The 15,330-nt window shown below is 54.1% G+C and overlaps 9 protein-coding genes across 9 annotated transcripts; 6 read left to right on the forward strand and 3 right to left on the reverse strand.

The window, feature by feature from the left end:
• Positions 1–24: 24 nt before the first annotated feature.
• CKM354_000675800 (ADP-ribosylation factor GTPase-activating protein) lies at positions 25–1,552 on the forward strand (the record flags this gene model as incomplete). Its single annotated transcript, XM_044802086.1, has 2 exons — positions 25–1,153; positions 1,215–1,552. The coding sequence occupies 2 exons, from the start codon at positions 25–27 to the stop codon at positions 1,550–1,552; spliced, it is 1,467 nt and encodes a 488-aa protein (XP_044658021.1).
• A 306-nt stretch (positions 1,553–1,858) lies between these two features.
• Positions 1,859–3,271, reverse strand: CKM354_000675900 (uncharacterized protein; the record flags this gene model as incomplete). Its single annotated transcript, XM_044802087.1, has 1 exon — positions 1,859–3,271. One exon carries the CDS (start codon positions 3,269–3,271, stop codon positions 1,859–1,861), a length of 1,413 nt encoding a protein of 470 aa, XP_044658022.1.
• A 509-nt stretch (positions 3,272–3,780) lies between these two features.
• Positions 3,781–5,127, forward strand: CKM354_000676000 (uncharacterized protein; the record flags this gene model as incomplete). Its single annotated transcript, XM_044802088.1, has 2 exons — positions 3,781–4,911; positions 4,960–5,127. The coding sequence occupies 2 exons, from the start codon at positions 3,781–3,783 to the stop codon at positions 5,125–5,127; spliced, it is 1,299 nt and encodes a 432-aa protein (XP_044658023.1).
• A 602-nt stretch (positions 5,128–5,729) lies between these two features.
• On the forward strand, positions 5,730–6,329 carry CKM354_000676100 (uncharacterized protein; the record flags this gene model as incomplete). Its single annotated transcript, XM_044802089.1, has 2 exons — positions 5,730–5,843; positions 5,934–6,329. The coding sequence occupies 2 exons, from the start codon at positions 5,730–5,732 to the stop codon at positions 6,327–6,329; spliced, it is 510 nt and encodes a 169-aa protein (XP_044658024.1).
• Positions 6,330–6,846: 517 nt separating this feature from the next.
• CKM354_000676200 (uncharacterized protein) lies at positions 6,847–7,376 on the forward strand (the record flags this gene model as incomplete). Its single annotated transcript, XM_044802090.1, has 3 exons — positions 6,847–6,927; positions 6,998–7,274; positions 7,336–7,376. 3 exons carry the CDS (start codon positions 6,847–6,849, stop codon positions 7,374–7,376), a joined length of 399 nt encoding a protein of 132 aa, XP_044658025.1.
• A 469-nt stretch (positions 7,377–7,845) lies between these two features.
• CKM354_000676300 (uncharacterized protein) lies at positions 7,846–8,794 on the forward strand (the record flags this gene model as incomplete). Its single annotated transcript, XM_044802091.1, has 3 exons — positions 7,846–8,306; positions 8,382–8,459; positions 8,518–8,794. The coding sequence occupies 3 exons, from the start codon at positions 7,846–7,848 to the stop codon at positions 8,792–8,794; spliced, it is 816 nt and encodes a 271-aa protein (XP_044658026.1).
• Positions 8,795–9,074: 280 nt separating this feature from the next.
• Positions 9,075–10,172, reverse strand: CKM354_000676400 (uncharacterized protein; the record flags this gene model as incomplete). Its single annotated transcript, XM_044802092.1, has 4 exons — positions 9,075–9,324; positions 9,374–9,526; positions 9,581–10,007; positions 10,064–10,172. 4 exons carry the CDS (start codon positions 10,170–10,172, stop codon positions 9,075–9,077), a joined length of 939 nt encoding a protein of 312 aa, XP_044658027.1.
• Positions 10,173–11,561: 1,389 nt separating this feature from the next.
• CKM354_000676500 (UDP-glucose:hexose-1-phosphate uridylyltransferase) lies at positions 11,562–12,864 on the forward strand (the record flags this gene model as incomplete). The annotated part of the gene is made up of 4 exons (XM_044802093.1): positions 11,562–11,714; positions 11,766–11,901; positions 11,955–12,584; positions 12,644–12,864. The coding sequence occupies 4 exons, from the start codon at positions 11,562–11,564 to the stop codon at positions 12,862–12,864; spliced, it is 1,140 nt and encodes a 379-aa protein (XP_044658028.1).
• Positions 12,865–13,146: 282 nt separating this feature from the next.
• Positions 13,147–14,499, reverse strand: CKM354_000676600 (tRNA-dihydrouridine(20) synthase (NAD(+)); the record flags this gene model as incomplete). The annotated part of the gene is made up of 1 exon (XM_044802094.1): positions 13,147–14,499. One exon carries the CDS (start codon positions 14,497–14,499, stop codon positions 13,147–13,149), a length of 1,353 nt encoding a protein of 450 aa, XP_044658029.1.
• Positions 14,500–15,330: the final 831 nt, after the last annotated feature.

Below are 15,330 nucleotides of genomic sequence, written 5' to 3' on the forward strand. Positions count from 1 at the left end.
GGGCACCAGTTACCTCGCGCCATCATGTCTTTGGCACCCAAGGCCGAATCGCATCGCATCTTCGAGCAGCTCAAACGCCGCGCGCCCAACAAAATCTGCTTTGACTGCGGCGGCAAGAATCCTACATGGTCGTCGGTGCCATTCGGAATCTATCTGTGCCTCGACTGCTCCGCCCATCACCGCAACTTGGGCGTGCACATCTCCTTCGTCCGCTCCACTAACCTCGATCAATGGCAATGGGATCAGCTGAGGCGCATGAAAGTGGGAGGCAATGAATCTGCAAAGACCTTCTTCCAACGCAACGGAGGCTCGGCGGCGTTGAATAGCAAAGACCCAAAGACAAAGTACACTTCGAATGCGGCAGTCAAGTACAAGGAGGAGCTTCAGCGACGAGTAGAGGCCGATCAAAAGAGGAACCCCGATGGAATCGTGATCGAAGAGGAGGCAGGTGATGAAGGGCCAGAAAGCGGCACCAGCACACCCGCCAACGGAGACGACGACTTTTTCAGCAGCTGGGACAAACCGGCGGTCAAGAGAAGCAGCAACCCACCATCTCGAACGGGGACGCCGAGCCAAGCAGGTCGAGCAAGCCCGTTCCTGAACCCCGGAGCTGCCAACGGCAACGGCACTGCAAGGCCCAAAAGCCCTCTCAATCCCACAAATGCAGAAGAAGCTAAGCCGGCGCCGAGCAGAGCTGTGCCTAGTGCCGCGAGGAAGACTACCGTGACATCGAAGCCAAAGGCGAACATTTTGGGTGCCAAAAAGACTAAGCTCGGAGCGAAGAAAGTCGATGCTGGAGCTCTAGACTTCGATGAAGCTGAGAAGAAAGCCAAGGAAGAGGAAGAAAGAAAGGCAAAATTGGGATACGATCCTGACGATGTTGAGACTCCTTCTGAAGCTGGAATTGCCGCCAAACAGCCTGGTGCTGAGACGAGCACGATTCATCAACCCACACCTCTCAGCCCTGGGAGAAGTGGTAGCTACGGTAACCCGAAGCCGAGGGAGAGAAGCGACAGCGAGATGGAGAGACTGGGCATGGGCGTTCGAAAGCTTGGATTCGGAATGGTTGGACAACAGAAGAAGCCAGCTGCCGCTGCTGGAGCGGCGAAGATTGGTGGCTTTGGCTCTACATCTCGAGCTGCACCTGTTGAAGGTATGCATCGACAATCTGCCAATCTTGACGCGATTTGTTGCTAACAATTCTCTCCCTTAAGATGACTCCGAACGCTACGCCCGCGACAAATTCGGCGCACAGAAAGGCATCGGCTCCGACGAGTTCTTCGGCCGCGGCGCATTCGACAGCAACGCACAAAGCGAAGCCAAGTCACGGCTGCAGAACTTCGAAGGCCAGACATCCATTTCCTCCAACGCGTACTTTGGCCGACCGGAAGAGGAAGGGCCAGAAGAGTATGGGGATCTGGAGGGTGCTGCGAAGGATTTTGTTCGGAAATTTGGCATTCAGGCGGGTGATGATTTGGAAAATGTTTCTGCATTACTTGGGGAGGCGGGCAGTAAGCTGCAGGGCGCTATCAGGAGCTATTTGAACTCTTAGATGGTTGGCGTGGCGTGGTGGTGATCATGGGAAGGGTTCGTGAGCCACAGAGGGAGCGTTTTAGACTGTCTGGCTACCATGAGTGGCTGTTGAGCATACGTTATGAATACTTTGACTATTGTTACTCTCCTAGTGGTGTCGGTCTTACCAGAAAAGGGTAACACTTTCTGTCCAGAGGAAAACCTCAAGCCAAGCCCTGTCACGATTTTGAAACACTACGACGAAGTTCGGAGCCGAACATATGGCGAAGACGGAAGTAGTACGAGCGTCTTCACTTTTTCGTTCTTCGTAAGCTATGATCAGGTACTACAACTCATCTCTCTTCGTCCTCGCCTTCTCCTTCGTAGCCTCTTCCTGCTTCCGATCCTCAACATCGGCCTCGAAATTCTTCTTCTTCGGGTTCTTCGGCTCGTCTTCCCCTCGGTCCCTCAGAATCGTTCCATCACCTCTTCTTACCACATTCTCCTCCTCTTGCTGTCCTTGCTGATTCTGCTTTCCACTTTCTTCGGCCATTTTGCCGATGCTCTCACTTAAGTCGTCGTCGAGAATTTGCTGCTGCTGTTGCTTCCGCTCGATTTCTGGAGTTTTGCCGACCTTCGCGCCTGCTCCGCCCGCACCGGCCCGGACTCCGCCTGATTTGATGCGTTCACGGAAGTCTGGGGAAAGGGATTCGGCTTGACCTTGTGCGCTGGGTTGCACAATAAGCGGCGGACGGGTTGAAGATGATGCTGCGACGCTTGATGATAGTGCTGATGTCGTAGAGGCGCTGGATCTGGAGATGATGCCTACTGATCCGAGGATAGCGAAGAGAGGTTTGAAGAAGATCCACTTGGCTAGCAAGAGCGACCAGTTCCAGAACCACAGCGGTAGTTTGATGAATGGTCCGTAGAAGAACCGGCGAAAGACCAGCCAGACCAGTGTGCCGACGAGGATATAAAAGGCTGTTTCGAGGTACCACGTATCGCTCTTTTGACTTCTCAAGAGAGTTCCGAGGAGGTTACGCGAAGTGCTGAGGATGGTGTCGAGGTTACTGTAATCCTCGCTCAGATTTCTAAGTGCAGCAGTCGATTCCTCAAATGTCTCTTGCGCGAATCGTGAGCGATCAAGCTCGCTGCTGAGCAGTTGATGTGTTCTCCGTAAGGCAGCTGTCACGTCGGTCGTGGCGTTCACCAATAGTTGATCCTTGGACAGCTGCTTCTGTTGTTGATGTTTACTCCTGCGTGCAAACAGTCCTTCTGTAGCACTCAACTTCGTCCCGTCCGCTGCTTCTCCGGGAGGTGTATCGAGATGATCTGCTTCTCTTCGGTATATGTCCAACAGCGCTTCTCGTTCTTCCCGCTTTGCTTTCTCGCTCGCGAGCTTTGCAGCGAGTTGTGCGTTTCGGAACTGTTGTCTTGAATGTAGAAGCTCTTCGCCAATCCGTGCTACCTTCGCGGCGAGACGCGCTTCTTCACCCGCTCGGGAGTCTCGCCGTTTCCGTTGCGAGGATTGTGCCTTGTAGTCTTCGGCCTCCTGGTGCAGGAATTCGAGCTCCTCTTCCAGTTGCTTGAGGCTATCGTGGATGTCCTGGGCAAGTTCAATTCGTACCACGCTCTCTCCTTCGAGAGGCTCGGAGCCGGGTTGGAATTGGAGTTTGGCAAGCTTGTTGATGAGGGAGTTGGTTGCTTTTATAGAGTCGGAGAGAGCATGAAGCTGGGTTGACAGCTGGGCAGCGTCCATGGTGGAAGTGTCGGTATGTTTCTGTCGCCCGGATGACGTATCGTAGTGCAGAAGGGTGCAGGGTGGAGGGGAGGCGATAGAGGCGCGGTGTCTATGGAGGGTGCATGGTCTTCACTTGCGATTCGCATGTGAAAATGGTCTGTCCTCTGCGCTACGTGCTGTCGCTGCTGTCTGTGCCAACTTTGGCGTCTGCCATTAACGGTATTGACGGTGCTTGGCCATGAAAACGTGGCAGTAACTTGATTAAGCGTCGGCCAGGGTCCGGCGGCTTGCATGCAGTAGCGCATCCCGCAAGGCTCGAGCTACCTGTCCTCTCACGTCCAGCACCATCACGACCCGACTTCCATTCACTCCTTGACCAGCCGTGTTCCATTGCTGCTGTGCAACGCCGCCGGGAAATCTCCTTCAATCTGGCGTCTTCCCACTGAGCGACTGCTCCCTCCCTTTCAGCCTGCGGGCTGCCGCCAATTCGCCATTCGTCCATTCGCTATACTTCAATTATACCCATCATGCCGCCCAAATCCCGCTTCATGAAGCTCGACGCCTTCACCAAAACCGTCGAAGATGCACGAATCCGCACCTCCACCGGTGGTCTGGTCACCATTACATCGCTCATCCTCATCCTCTATCTGGTGTGGGGAGAGTGGAGCGACTACCGAAGGGTCGTGGTGCACCCAGAACTTATCGTCGACAAGGGGCGTGGGGAGAAGATGGAGATTCACTTGAATGTGTCCTTCCCTCGCGTGCCCTGCGAGTTACTCACCCTAGATGTGATGGACGTGAGTGGAGACGTGCAGACGGGTGTCATGCATGGAGTGAACAAGGTCAGGCTTGATCCAAGCGGACGAGAGCTGTCCAAAGAAGCATTGAACGTGAACGGCGAAGATCAGGCACAGCACATGGACCCGGACTATTGTGGAGAGTGTTATGGCGCACCCTCTCCTGCCAATGCGAAGAAAGCTGGATGCTGCAATACTTGTGCCGAAGTACGAGAGGCATATGCCGGCGTGAGCTGGTCCTTCGGGAGAGGCGAGAATGTGGAGCAGTGTGAGAGAGAGCACTACGCCGAACATCTGGACGAGCAGAGGAAAGAGGGGTGCCGGATTGAGGGCGGTATCCGTGTGAACAAGGTCGTGGGCAATTTCCACTTCGCCCCTGGAAAGAGTTTCAGCAATGGTAACATGCACGTTCACGATCTGGACAACTACTTTAAGAGTGGAGAGGTCCAGCATTCCTTTACGCACAAAATCCATCATCTTCGCTTTGGTCCGCAACTACCGGATGACATTGTCCAACGGGTGGGCAAGAAGGGCATGGCCTGGTCCAACCACCACTTGAACCCTCTGGACAACACGGAACAATTCACAGATGAGGTTGCCTACAACTACATGTACTTTGTGAAAGTCGTTCCAACTGCTTACCTGCCTCTGGGCTGGGAGAAAACCAACTCGATACTGGACATTCCGCACGAACTGGTCGAACTCGGAGGCTATGGAAAAGGTGAATCTGGTAGCATTGAGACTCATCAGTATTCTGTGACCTCGCACAAGCGATCTCTATCGGGAGGAGATGCGAAGGAGGAAGGTCACGCCGAGAGACTACATGCTAGGGGTGGTATTCCTGGCGTGTTCTTCTCATATGTAAGATCCTCATCCCGTGTTGCTGCTCCATCACTAACATAATATCAGGACATCTCACCAATGAAAGTCATCAACCGAGAGGCTCGAGCGAAGACCTTCTCTGGGTTCTTGGTCGGCGTCTGCGCTGTCATAGGAGGCACGCTAACAGTCGCCGCTGCCGTGGACCGACTCTTGTACGAGGGCGGCTCCAAGCTGAAGAAATATCATGCGAGCTAGATGCGTCCCTAGGATCAGCATGATATATGATAGATGTACTTGTCCCTACTATTTGAACAGCATGGTCTGGAGTCATCGTGTGAATAAAGAATCGCGGCGTTTGGGAAACGTGTTGAGTAAACACCAGAGCACGCGTGAAAAGGATGCGAGCTGGGTTTGAAAGCGTTCAGTGTGAAATTAGGAGGGGCTGGAAGGTTTGGCAGGGTTGGTCCGCGTAGACTTCAGTCTACACTTCGTGAAGCATGTGAGTGCAATTCACGTGAAGTTCACGTTGTGTCAACGATGTTTGCACATTGCCTTTTGCTCACTTGTTTCTCAACGGTCGCTGACCGGTGGCTCTCGCTTCGCGTGCTTTTCACTTCACCTGAAGCTCACGACCTCTTCACAGCTCTTGACCTGACCTGACCACTCTCAACATTCTCCATCACCGAGTGCTGCACAATCCAAATACCTGCTTCGTCCCATCCCACTTACAGCTTTGAAGCATCAACTATTCAAGCACATTGCGCTGCGCACCAGACGCTGCGACAAATCACCACGGCCCAGACATCCAGTCTGTTCCAAGATTAACGCCGACATTATTCCAACCCACACAAGCCACCATGCCTGACAAACTCAAGGGCCCTTACAGCTTCAAGGTCGCCAAGGCGGTCCTGAGCCCATCGGACATGGAGCGTTTGGCTTGCGCTTTTCTCGCCACCGAGAATGTCTATCAGGTACGTATGACGCTGTACTCATCGTTAACAAGCACGGAATCAGTCCGATTCCATGGCACCATTGTGGTCTTATTGATGACATACTCCCAGTTCGATCTCAACAAGGCTGCCTCCGATTTTGGTGGCGCCAAACCAGACAGCTTCAAGCGCTCGATCTGGGTCATCACGAAGAAGATCAAAGAGGCGATGGAGGGCCAGGGAACTGATGCCGGTGGTGATGAGGTGGCTGCCACGCCAGCAAAATCTGTCAGCAAGAAGCGTAAGGGCGCCGCAAGCGACGTCAATGGGGATGAGAGCGCCGTGAAGAAGAAGGCGAAGGTGAATGGCGCTCGTGGAAAGGCTAAGAAGGCGAAGACTGAGCTGGAGAACGGCGAAGACGATGAGGAAGATCCATTGGCAGGTGCTGCTGACACTCCGGTGAAGAAGGAGAAGCATGTTGTTGGTGAGGGTGCCGATGGCGACGACGGGGATGACTGGTTGGTTTAAGCGTCTTCATTCGACTCTCAAGGCGATGGAAAGAACAGCGACGCATGAAGTTCTGTGGCGTAGAGTTTCGAGCGAAGGGCGACCTACGTTCTACGTTATGTGGCAGGTAGTATCGTGCTGCATGCAATTTAACCAGGTTATTGTGTTGATGATGTACCACATCTTTGATCTAGCACATGAAAATTGTACTTTCTAGACCCGCTTCACTTCACTTCCTACATGTCAAGAGAAAATGGTTGAGATTAGGCACGATCTCCACTAGTTGCCATTGTGACCTCCCGTCCGTTTGCATCAGCTGCAGAAGCTTCACTTTGATCCCTGCATTGCCGGCGCGCGCATAAGAAGCACCAATCTCGCACTTTACTACCACTTTCTTCGCAACACAAACATCCGCTCCTGGCTCTCCGACAGATCAGCTTCGACCACCACACATCACAGTCATCCACGCACATCGGTAACACTTTCGATCTCTCATTCATTCGTACAGGCCGTCACTGACCGATATCGAATAGCGAACATGTCGTCCATCGACTTAAGCGCCATCACAGAGGGCGACTTGCGCCGCTTCGCAGCCTGCTGGCTGAACTCTGAACTAAGTGTACGTACTCTTAACACCCTCCCACCCCACTTCTCACCGTCAATCGAGCCATGCTTATCGTCTTCGACAGACCAACTGGGAGGCAGCCCACACCACCTTCGATCCGGAAGGCAAATCCAAGCTCGCCTCCTTCAAGACCGTGACTCAGAAGGCTAGCAAGAAGGCCGGAGGAGGAGGTGCTGCCGCCGAGAATGGAGAAGTCAAGCCGAAGAAGGCTCCTGCAAAGCGCAAGAAGTCTGCTTCTGAAGCCAACGAGGATGGTGGTGACGGCGCGTCGAAGCCCAAGAAGGCTCGCGCACCAGCTAAGAATGGCAAGAAGGCTGCTTCGGAGGAGAACCTTGTCGACGGTAAGATCTGCTCTCTCTTCCACTATACTCAGATGTTTTACATTACTGACACTTTGAGCAGATGAAGAGGCTCCGGTCAAGGGAGAGGAGGGAGATGATTAGTGAAAAGGCGGCTCCCAACACCGACTTTGCTTCAACAGCGCCTTGGACTAGAGAAAGGGATGGCCTTGAACATGACAGAGTGGTCTTATTGGCATTTTCGGGATAGGGGGGCTCCTTTGGATGCGTGATGGCGTGTCTGCATTAGCCAACAGTACCATTGATCTGGTCAAGATGCATTGTGGCGCTGCGACATAAATACTGGATCGAATTGAATTGAATCGTGGCGTCCCTGAGTTCGTGCCCTCGTTGTGAGCTTCCAGTGATCTTTCTAGAACCGTCCTTTCTTGTCGCTCAGGTAGGCCCCGCTCATGCATCGGGTCAAGATCCGAAACGAGTGCCAGCAAACTGCAGCGTCTGCCTATCGCCAAGGCAATCGCACGAGAAAGTCATCGCCCTTTGGATCAGGTTGCTCGCTGACCAGAGTCAATCCCAATCACAGAACAGCACAACCTCTCGCACTTCCGCCTCCATGACTCCCCTTGAGTTCCCGCTCACACTCATGAGCAACTGCGGAGAGCACGAAGTCCTGCTGAAGAAGTTCCTCCAGCCCTTCAAGTTCAAAGTCTCATCAACCGATGACGAGGATGAATACTACATCGCGGTCTTCGAAGGCGTGTACAGAGGCAAACTCGTGGTCATCAAGGTTTACGGAAGCCTTGCTGGTTGTAGTGGCGAGCAGGCATGCGTTCGAGCAGCCCGAGAAGTGAGAGCGCTGCGGAGATTGAGCAAACCATCGTCGCCATGCCCCCATGCTCCGACTCTTCGAGCGAGCTTTCAAGCAAACGGGTCGTGGTCCAACCGCTATCCCGAGGACCCCGACTGCCAAGTCATCGTTATGACCAAGCTTCCAGGGAGACTCATTGGCGAAGACATCTTGGGAGCCCCGGATCAGTATCGCCGCGTGGCGGCTGCGTTCAAGAGAGCACTGGAGTAAGCCATTCACTTCTGGAGGAGAAGTTTAGTGCCGAGGTTGCAAGACTAACGAGGTCTGTTCCTTCTTCCTAGTGATATCCATGCCCGAGGCGTAGACAACCGCAGCCATCACGACGGAAACATCTTGTGGCATGAGCAAGAAGACAAATGGTGAGCGACGCCCCTCGGTGTGCTTGCTTTTCAGACAAGCGGACTGACCAGCCCACAGCTACATCATCGACTACGAGCGTGCTGGGTTTACTGAATTGCCAGATTCTTGCTTTGCCGATTGGTTATGCGGCCGTGCATCACTACAAACCGAGCATGCCTTGAAGGGTGCAGAAGAGTCGTCTAGCGCGGCTGACCTTGCGTTGAAGGGAGGAGAAGATGCGCCTATGGCCTGCGAGCCTGCTTCTGAGGGAGTCGAGGAGTCGTCTAGAGCGGCAAAGATTGAGGAGCTACAAGACGAGATGGCGGAGGAGGACCTCGACGTTGGTGAAGGCTGATGAAATGCTTGGACACTGCTCTTGAAACCGACGTGTGGTTCTTGAAGTTGCAGGAGCTTGACGGAGCAACAATGGAAGCGGCATTGACCAGACTCAACGTGTATGCAGCACCGATGTGTCGTCTGGACTGATGTTGGAAGGATTTGAGGCGAAGTCTTCAATTGCGCTCTCGGTAGCACGTTGTCAGGGAATCAGCTTCAGGAGGACCATCGTCTTGATGGCCGGGATAGGGAGCATCGCATTTCATTCAAACTGTTACATAGACTGCGCTGAGTTTGTGCTATGAGATGAAGCACAAGCAGTCCACGCCAACGTAGAACACAAAGAGTGGATATACAGCCAATGCCACTCTGTTCTTGATGACACCACTGCCGCCCAGAATGCTCACGCCAGCCGCTAATGACCACAGTCCAAGCACGCTGTAGACGGGTATTCGTACTATTGTGGGAACGTGGAAGGCGCTAAGGATCGAAGCGATGACCATGGGGAAGAGTGTATAGCCGATGATGCAGACAGATTGGAAGAAGGAACTGTCCCATGTTAGCATTGCGACCGTTTGCTGGAAATCGACGAACGTACATATTCCCTCCGAGCAGCTTGATCTGCAGAGTCACAACAGCCTCGCCAATCCAGATCAGAGCAAAGACTCCGCTGAAAACAGCGGAGCGCTGGTCTTCCCTCGCACCAAGCGAGAGGAAGAAAGAAAGAAGCAAGCAGAAAAGTAGCGGACCCCTGTGCACACTGTTAGCTCGTTCTTCAGCGTGAAGACGCAGCAATGCAGCATACCATAAATCCCAGTCCCTCAAACCCTCGCTCATCCCGCCCTGCTCCAAGATTGTATCTGCATCAACCTGCGGCCATCTTCCCACAAGCCCCCTGATATGTCCTGCAACACCAGCTGGACCACCTTCGGCATTGTTCGAGTTCATGCCCTCCCCTCGAGCCATAACACCTCCAAGCAAGTACTTTGGATAGAGTACCTGCCGCATCTTTTCCCACACGGCAAGCAGATCGCGCCGCAGAGTGTCCCAGACAGATTCATCAAGTGTATCGAGGGGCGCGCGGCGATCCTCACCAGCGATGGCGTTGTTGAGGTAGCCTTGGGCGGAATTGGCCGCACGAGCGTTGGCTTGGGATTGTTGGTTTGTGATGTTACCGGTTAGGGGTGCTCTGTCGCTCGTTGAGACGGGGTCGTCCAGATCGTCGAGAGTAGCTGGGAGCGAGTCTGTCAATATGGCAATGAGATGGCTTAGATAGAATGGCGCATACCATCATCTGGATCGATGAGGTCGTCTTCCTCGACGGGGGCATCGTAGTGTTCGTATGGGTTGGCTGATTGATTGCGTCCACTGCCTGGACCGGGTATCATTGCAGCCATGACGCTGGACGGGGTGAGAGGATGTTCAAGTGGTCGTTGCTGTGAGTGTTGTGGTGAGGTGAGCTCCGTGGTTATGCTGCAGCACTAAGATACAGCTGTCGCGAATGCCCTGACGCGTTTCTCGGCTGAGCTTCCCCAGCCCTGCCAGCGCACTTCAGGCCCGTGACTGCCGCCATAGGTATATGTATTCATTCACTACATGTCCGGTCTGAACATTGGCAGCTTCACGCGTGTCTGCGGCTTCTCGACATGCTACAGATTGGAGCAGGCCGATGCAGCGATACATTTCATCTTCCACGATCGCAAATAAGGCAGATCTGCCTGAAGCCTGGGTTCCGAGTCCATGCCAATGCCCTCTTGGACCGCAGGTCTACATATGTCCTGGATGAGAAATCGCCTTTGGCAGTCCGGCTGGCTCTAGGGACGTCGAGATATGAGCAATCACCCAGCGCACTCCTACTCTCACACCGTCCTGAGCTCGGGTCATACATCAGCCGAGGACGGAGACACTGGTGGGCCCCTCGCAGATCTGCTGTCTTTCGCACCGTCTCGGAGCAGCGCCTCCTACACTCTATGCTATTCCGCCATTGTTCTCCAGCAAGAGGCCGCTGCCCAGCTCGACCGCGCGCTTATTGTCCGCACCGAGTCGTGCTTTGGCCACAGGTGTCCGCTCGAGTTCTGCCGCTCGCAGGGGGCGTGAACTCTCGTCAGCCCGTCGAAGAGTTCTCCGCCGCGTAAAGCGCCAGACTTCCGCCCCAATTCCACCAGCTGCTGCGGCGCGGGGATGCTGGATCTCGACTATGCTCTCGCAGAGCTTCGCCAGCGGCACTTATGTGCGTCGCGACAGAGATCATCGCACCCCGGGCTGGCGGTCGGCGGCGTAATGAGCAAAACCAGAGCAGCCGCGCGCGGGATGTGGAGAGTGACGATGTGGAGGGGCAGGCGCACATGAGACTGCAAGTCTATCGCGCTCGAGAGTTCCTCCGCCCAGAACTCTCGTGTCTCTGTTCTGCTGCTTTGCCTGTCTCGCAGACACCTCTCGGGAACCTTCATCCACTCGGAGCGCTTGCAATCCCCCTTGAGCGCCCTCGATCCAAGCAGCTAGCACGTTCATCGCCCGCCGCTTTCCCAGCGCTACTGCTTGCCCCATCTTGGACGAACGAGTGTTAGATATATATCTTGGACACCACCCCGGCGCCTTCGCAGCGCGACTTAGCGTAGGACTACCCATTCGTACTCTCTCACTTCTCTTCAAAACCCGCCCCTCACTCAGACCTAATCATGCACCAGGTCAGCCTCTCTCCAGGCCTGTCGCCTTCCCCCTCCTCGGCGCCCTCTCGAACAGATTCTCGACTCGATCTCACCGACGCATGTTGTACCAAGACAGTCATGCCTGACGCAATCCTCGACGATATCTCCCACCGGCGTTACAACCTGCTCAGAGGGTCGTGGGTGCTCGTGTCGCCCCACCGCACAAAGCGTCCATGGCAGGGAGCACAGGAGGAGGCTAGCAAGAACACATTGCCGGAATACGATCCTTCTGTGTGTAGTCCTCGATGAATAGCCTGCGGGAAAGCGACTAACACAGGGCAGTGCTATCTGTGCCCACGCAACAAGCGCGCACAAGGCGATTCGAACCCCGACTATAGCAGCACATTCGTCTTCGTCAACGATTATTCAGCTGTGAAAGAGCAGCAGGAAGAGTACGATGCACCGAAAGAAAACGGCAGTGAGTCGCTCGAAAAATAAATATGTTGAAGAGTCAACCTGACGGAAAAGCAGCATTAGCGTCGCGTCTCCTCAAAGCCGAGAGCGTTACGGGAAAATGCTACGTGATAACATTCTCGCCATCGCACAACCTCACATTGGCCGACATGCCACCTCAGGACATCATGCCTGTAATAGAGACCTGGACCAAGATCTACATCGCCCATCTCGACCCTCAATCACCACTCGCCGGAATGACACAACAAATACCCAACGGGACAGCCATTGAACAGCCCAGAGACCAATATCGATACATGCAAATCTTTGAGAACAAAGGCGCAGCAATGGGTTGCTCGAACCCCCACCCACACGGACAGGTCTGGACGACTACTTCTTTGCCAGAGGAGCCAAGCCTCGAGCTTCAGAACATGCAGCAGTATCGACGGGACCAGATGGGATCCCACATGCTGGTCGATTACGCGCAACTCGAATGTGAGAAGGGCGAGCGAACGGTATTCGAAAACCGAAGTTTCTGGGCTGGATGTCCCTGGTGGGCAACCTGGCCATTTGAGGTCATGGTGATCGCAAAGTCACACAAGCGGGCTCTGGTCGACTTTGATCAAACTGAAAAAGAGGATTTGGCTGAGGTTCTATCGGAGATTACGAGGAGATATGACAACCTCTTCGAGACGAACTTCCCTTACAGTAAGCACACTTTGACTCCCGACCTTCGATATTGATAGAAAGCTAACACTCTGCTACAGGTATGGGAATTCACCAAGCGCCCCTAACAGGCACAGACGAGGAGATTGAGGCATCGCATTTCCATATCCACTTCTACCCACCTCTTCTCCGCAGCGCGACTGTCAGGAAATTCTTGGTTGGGTACGAACTCATGGCAGAGCCACAACGCGATATTACGCCCGAACAGGCTGCCAAGCGATTACGGGACTGCGGTGGCGATTTGTACCGCAAGAAGTTATAATCCGCCGCCAACTACTGTTCAGCGGCCGAGTAGATGCGATTTAATGCATAGATGAGCGAGGAGGCATTGCGCGGTGTTTTGGTGTGATATGATACATCTTAGACGGTGATCGTGAGGAGCATCAACCTCCCACCTACATTTAGATGGAGTGGAAATATTCTATCTGGATTACTTTTCACACGTTCGTCTCGTTCACTTCTTCGTGTCCTGCGTCTAGTGCCCAGCACTTGGTGAACCAGATGCAGATATTTGCCGTGACCGTGGCTAGGAGACCTTTCCCATTTATACAGCCAAAGTAGAAACATTTTCCGATACTGATCCAGGTCCTCTCTCTCGTGCAATATCAGGCGGCATGTCCAGCTGCGCCTGGTCAGCCGTCCGCTTGATGCCTGCCGCGGTGGTCTGCAACTTCTTCCTCTCCTCACTCAATTGCTCATTCTCCTTGGCATCATCTCCACCCGTGACTTTAGCAACAACTGCCGCAGCAGCCTCCTTCATGGCCTTTTTCCTCTCTGCCTTGGTCATCTTCGGCTTCTCAAAAGCCCCAATTTCCAACCTCCGATCAATTTCTACTGCAGTTTCTTTCAGATCCTCATACCCCAAAACTTCCACAATCGAACTATAACTCTTCGCGCTCATCATCTTCTTATACGCTCCGACTTTCCCTGGAATCATTTGTCCGAGAAGATACTTTGTATTTCCGAATCGATTCTCAACCTCCAGGGCAGTTTTCACGTATTCTTTCACGACTTCGTCCCAAGGGGCTTTACCGCCTTCGGATTCCGGACGGAAGACTGAAGGGTTTTGTTCGGCTGCTGTGGCGATCATGGCGCCGTCGACGCCGTATTGGGAGATGAGTTTGAGGGCTTCATCGCGGGATGTTACGTCTCCGTTGATGAGGCAGGAGACGCCGGCTGCGTGACATGTTTCGCGGACGACTTTGAGGCGGTCGTCGCGGATTGCAGCTTCGCGGGGGCGCATTGGTGTTGTGCGACAGTGGACTGTCAGGCCGTGGATACCGGTTTCGCAGAGTTTGCGGACGAGTTCTTGGGTTTCTTCGGGGGTGTCGAGAATGCGAATTTTCACGCTGATGCCGATTTCGTAGGGTGTGCCGACTTCTTTGACGAGGGCGCGGAGGATGGCGCAGAGTTTGTCGGGGGTTTTGAGGAGGGCTGCGCCCATTCCGCCGCTGGTGCTGAAGGGTTTGGGACATCCTGCGTTGACGTCGATGCCTGCGACATCTTTTGCGATGAGTTTTGCGGCTTCGACTGCGGTTTCTGGGTTTGCCGTTCCGATTTGGTAGATGAGTTTCTTGCCTTCTCGTTCTGGGTGCAGGCGGTATATAACACTTTCGCGCTGGTCGGGATTTAGACTTGGATTCTTGGCTCCATTTGAAGATATTCTGGTGAAGTCGACGGCTTTCGTAACTGGGTTTTCGTGTCGCGTCGTACCGATGAGCGCTTTGTCAATGGTCTCTGGTCCCCACACCAGGTCTGCACCGTACTTGAGTGCCACTAAACGCGATGGACATTCGCCACTGCGCACCATAGGGGCCAGGACGATCTTTCCTCTGTAGTCAACGCCATTCTTGGGGATGGGAACCCTCTTAGCCGCGGATGTCATCGTGCGAAGCATTTAGCGTCTGCAGCATCCATGGGCCGACGTTCAGGAGTACCCAGATGAGAGGAACCTGTCCCGTTTGTGCAGTGCAGCAACAGGGCTTGGCGGTGCGACGATGGTGTGCCTACTTTTTTGCGACCGCAAGCTACCGAAAGTGCGGCGGAGATGCGTTGCGAGTGACCGAGCCAACAGCCCAAGGACAAATTCTAGAAGTGAGCATGACGAATCGCAGTGGAATGAGGTCTCGGCTCCTGCCGCAAGCCACGAGTCTGCCAATTGCCAGTAGACGTGTCCAGCCGCGGCGGCGCAGCTCCCAGGACTTGTTTTCGCGATGCAACGGGCAACCTCTCTCTTTGCATCGCTCTTTGTTGGCTGGCCAGGATCGCCACTCTTCACCTGATGCGCCTGAAACATGTATGCATCTGTAGAGAAATGCCAGCGCAAGGCACTGGGCGAGTGTCAGCGAAGTGGGAACACTCCACCGCCCGCAACACGGATTCAACGCCACCGGGCTTCGTAAATTGGGCGTGACAACTAGCTGTTCAGCTATGTGCGCAATGGGTCTCTACTGTGTCGTTGGGGTCGTGTTGATACAGTCACAGTGCGCGGGATCGTGTGGGTTGCAGGAGCGCTCGACAGCGACACGGCTCTTTGGACGACGTGGACAGCAGGAAGGTTCACAGCCGATCCAATCAGTCCTGATTGGCTGAACAAGAGATCAAAGGCACACTCCCTCGCTCGTCCTCACAGGTCATCCGCAGGCCATGACGGCGTCGAGAGGGAGCCTCCTGATTTTCATGATATGTTCAGAGACTGTGCGAAGGGCTGCTCACTTGGAGGTATCCT

The sequence above is a fragment of the Cercospora kikuchii genome (assembly GCF_019650295.1).
Source record: "Cercospora kikuchii DNA, contig_00004, whole genome shotgun sequence".
NCBI classification, from domain to species: Eukaryota; Fungi; Ascomycota; class Dothideomycetes; order Mycosphaerellales; family Mycosphaerellaceae; genus Cercospora; species Cercospora kikuchii.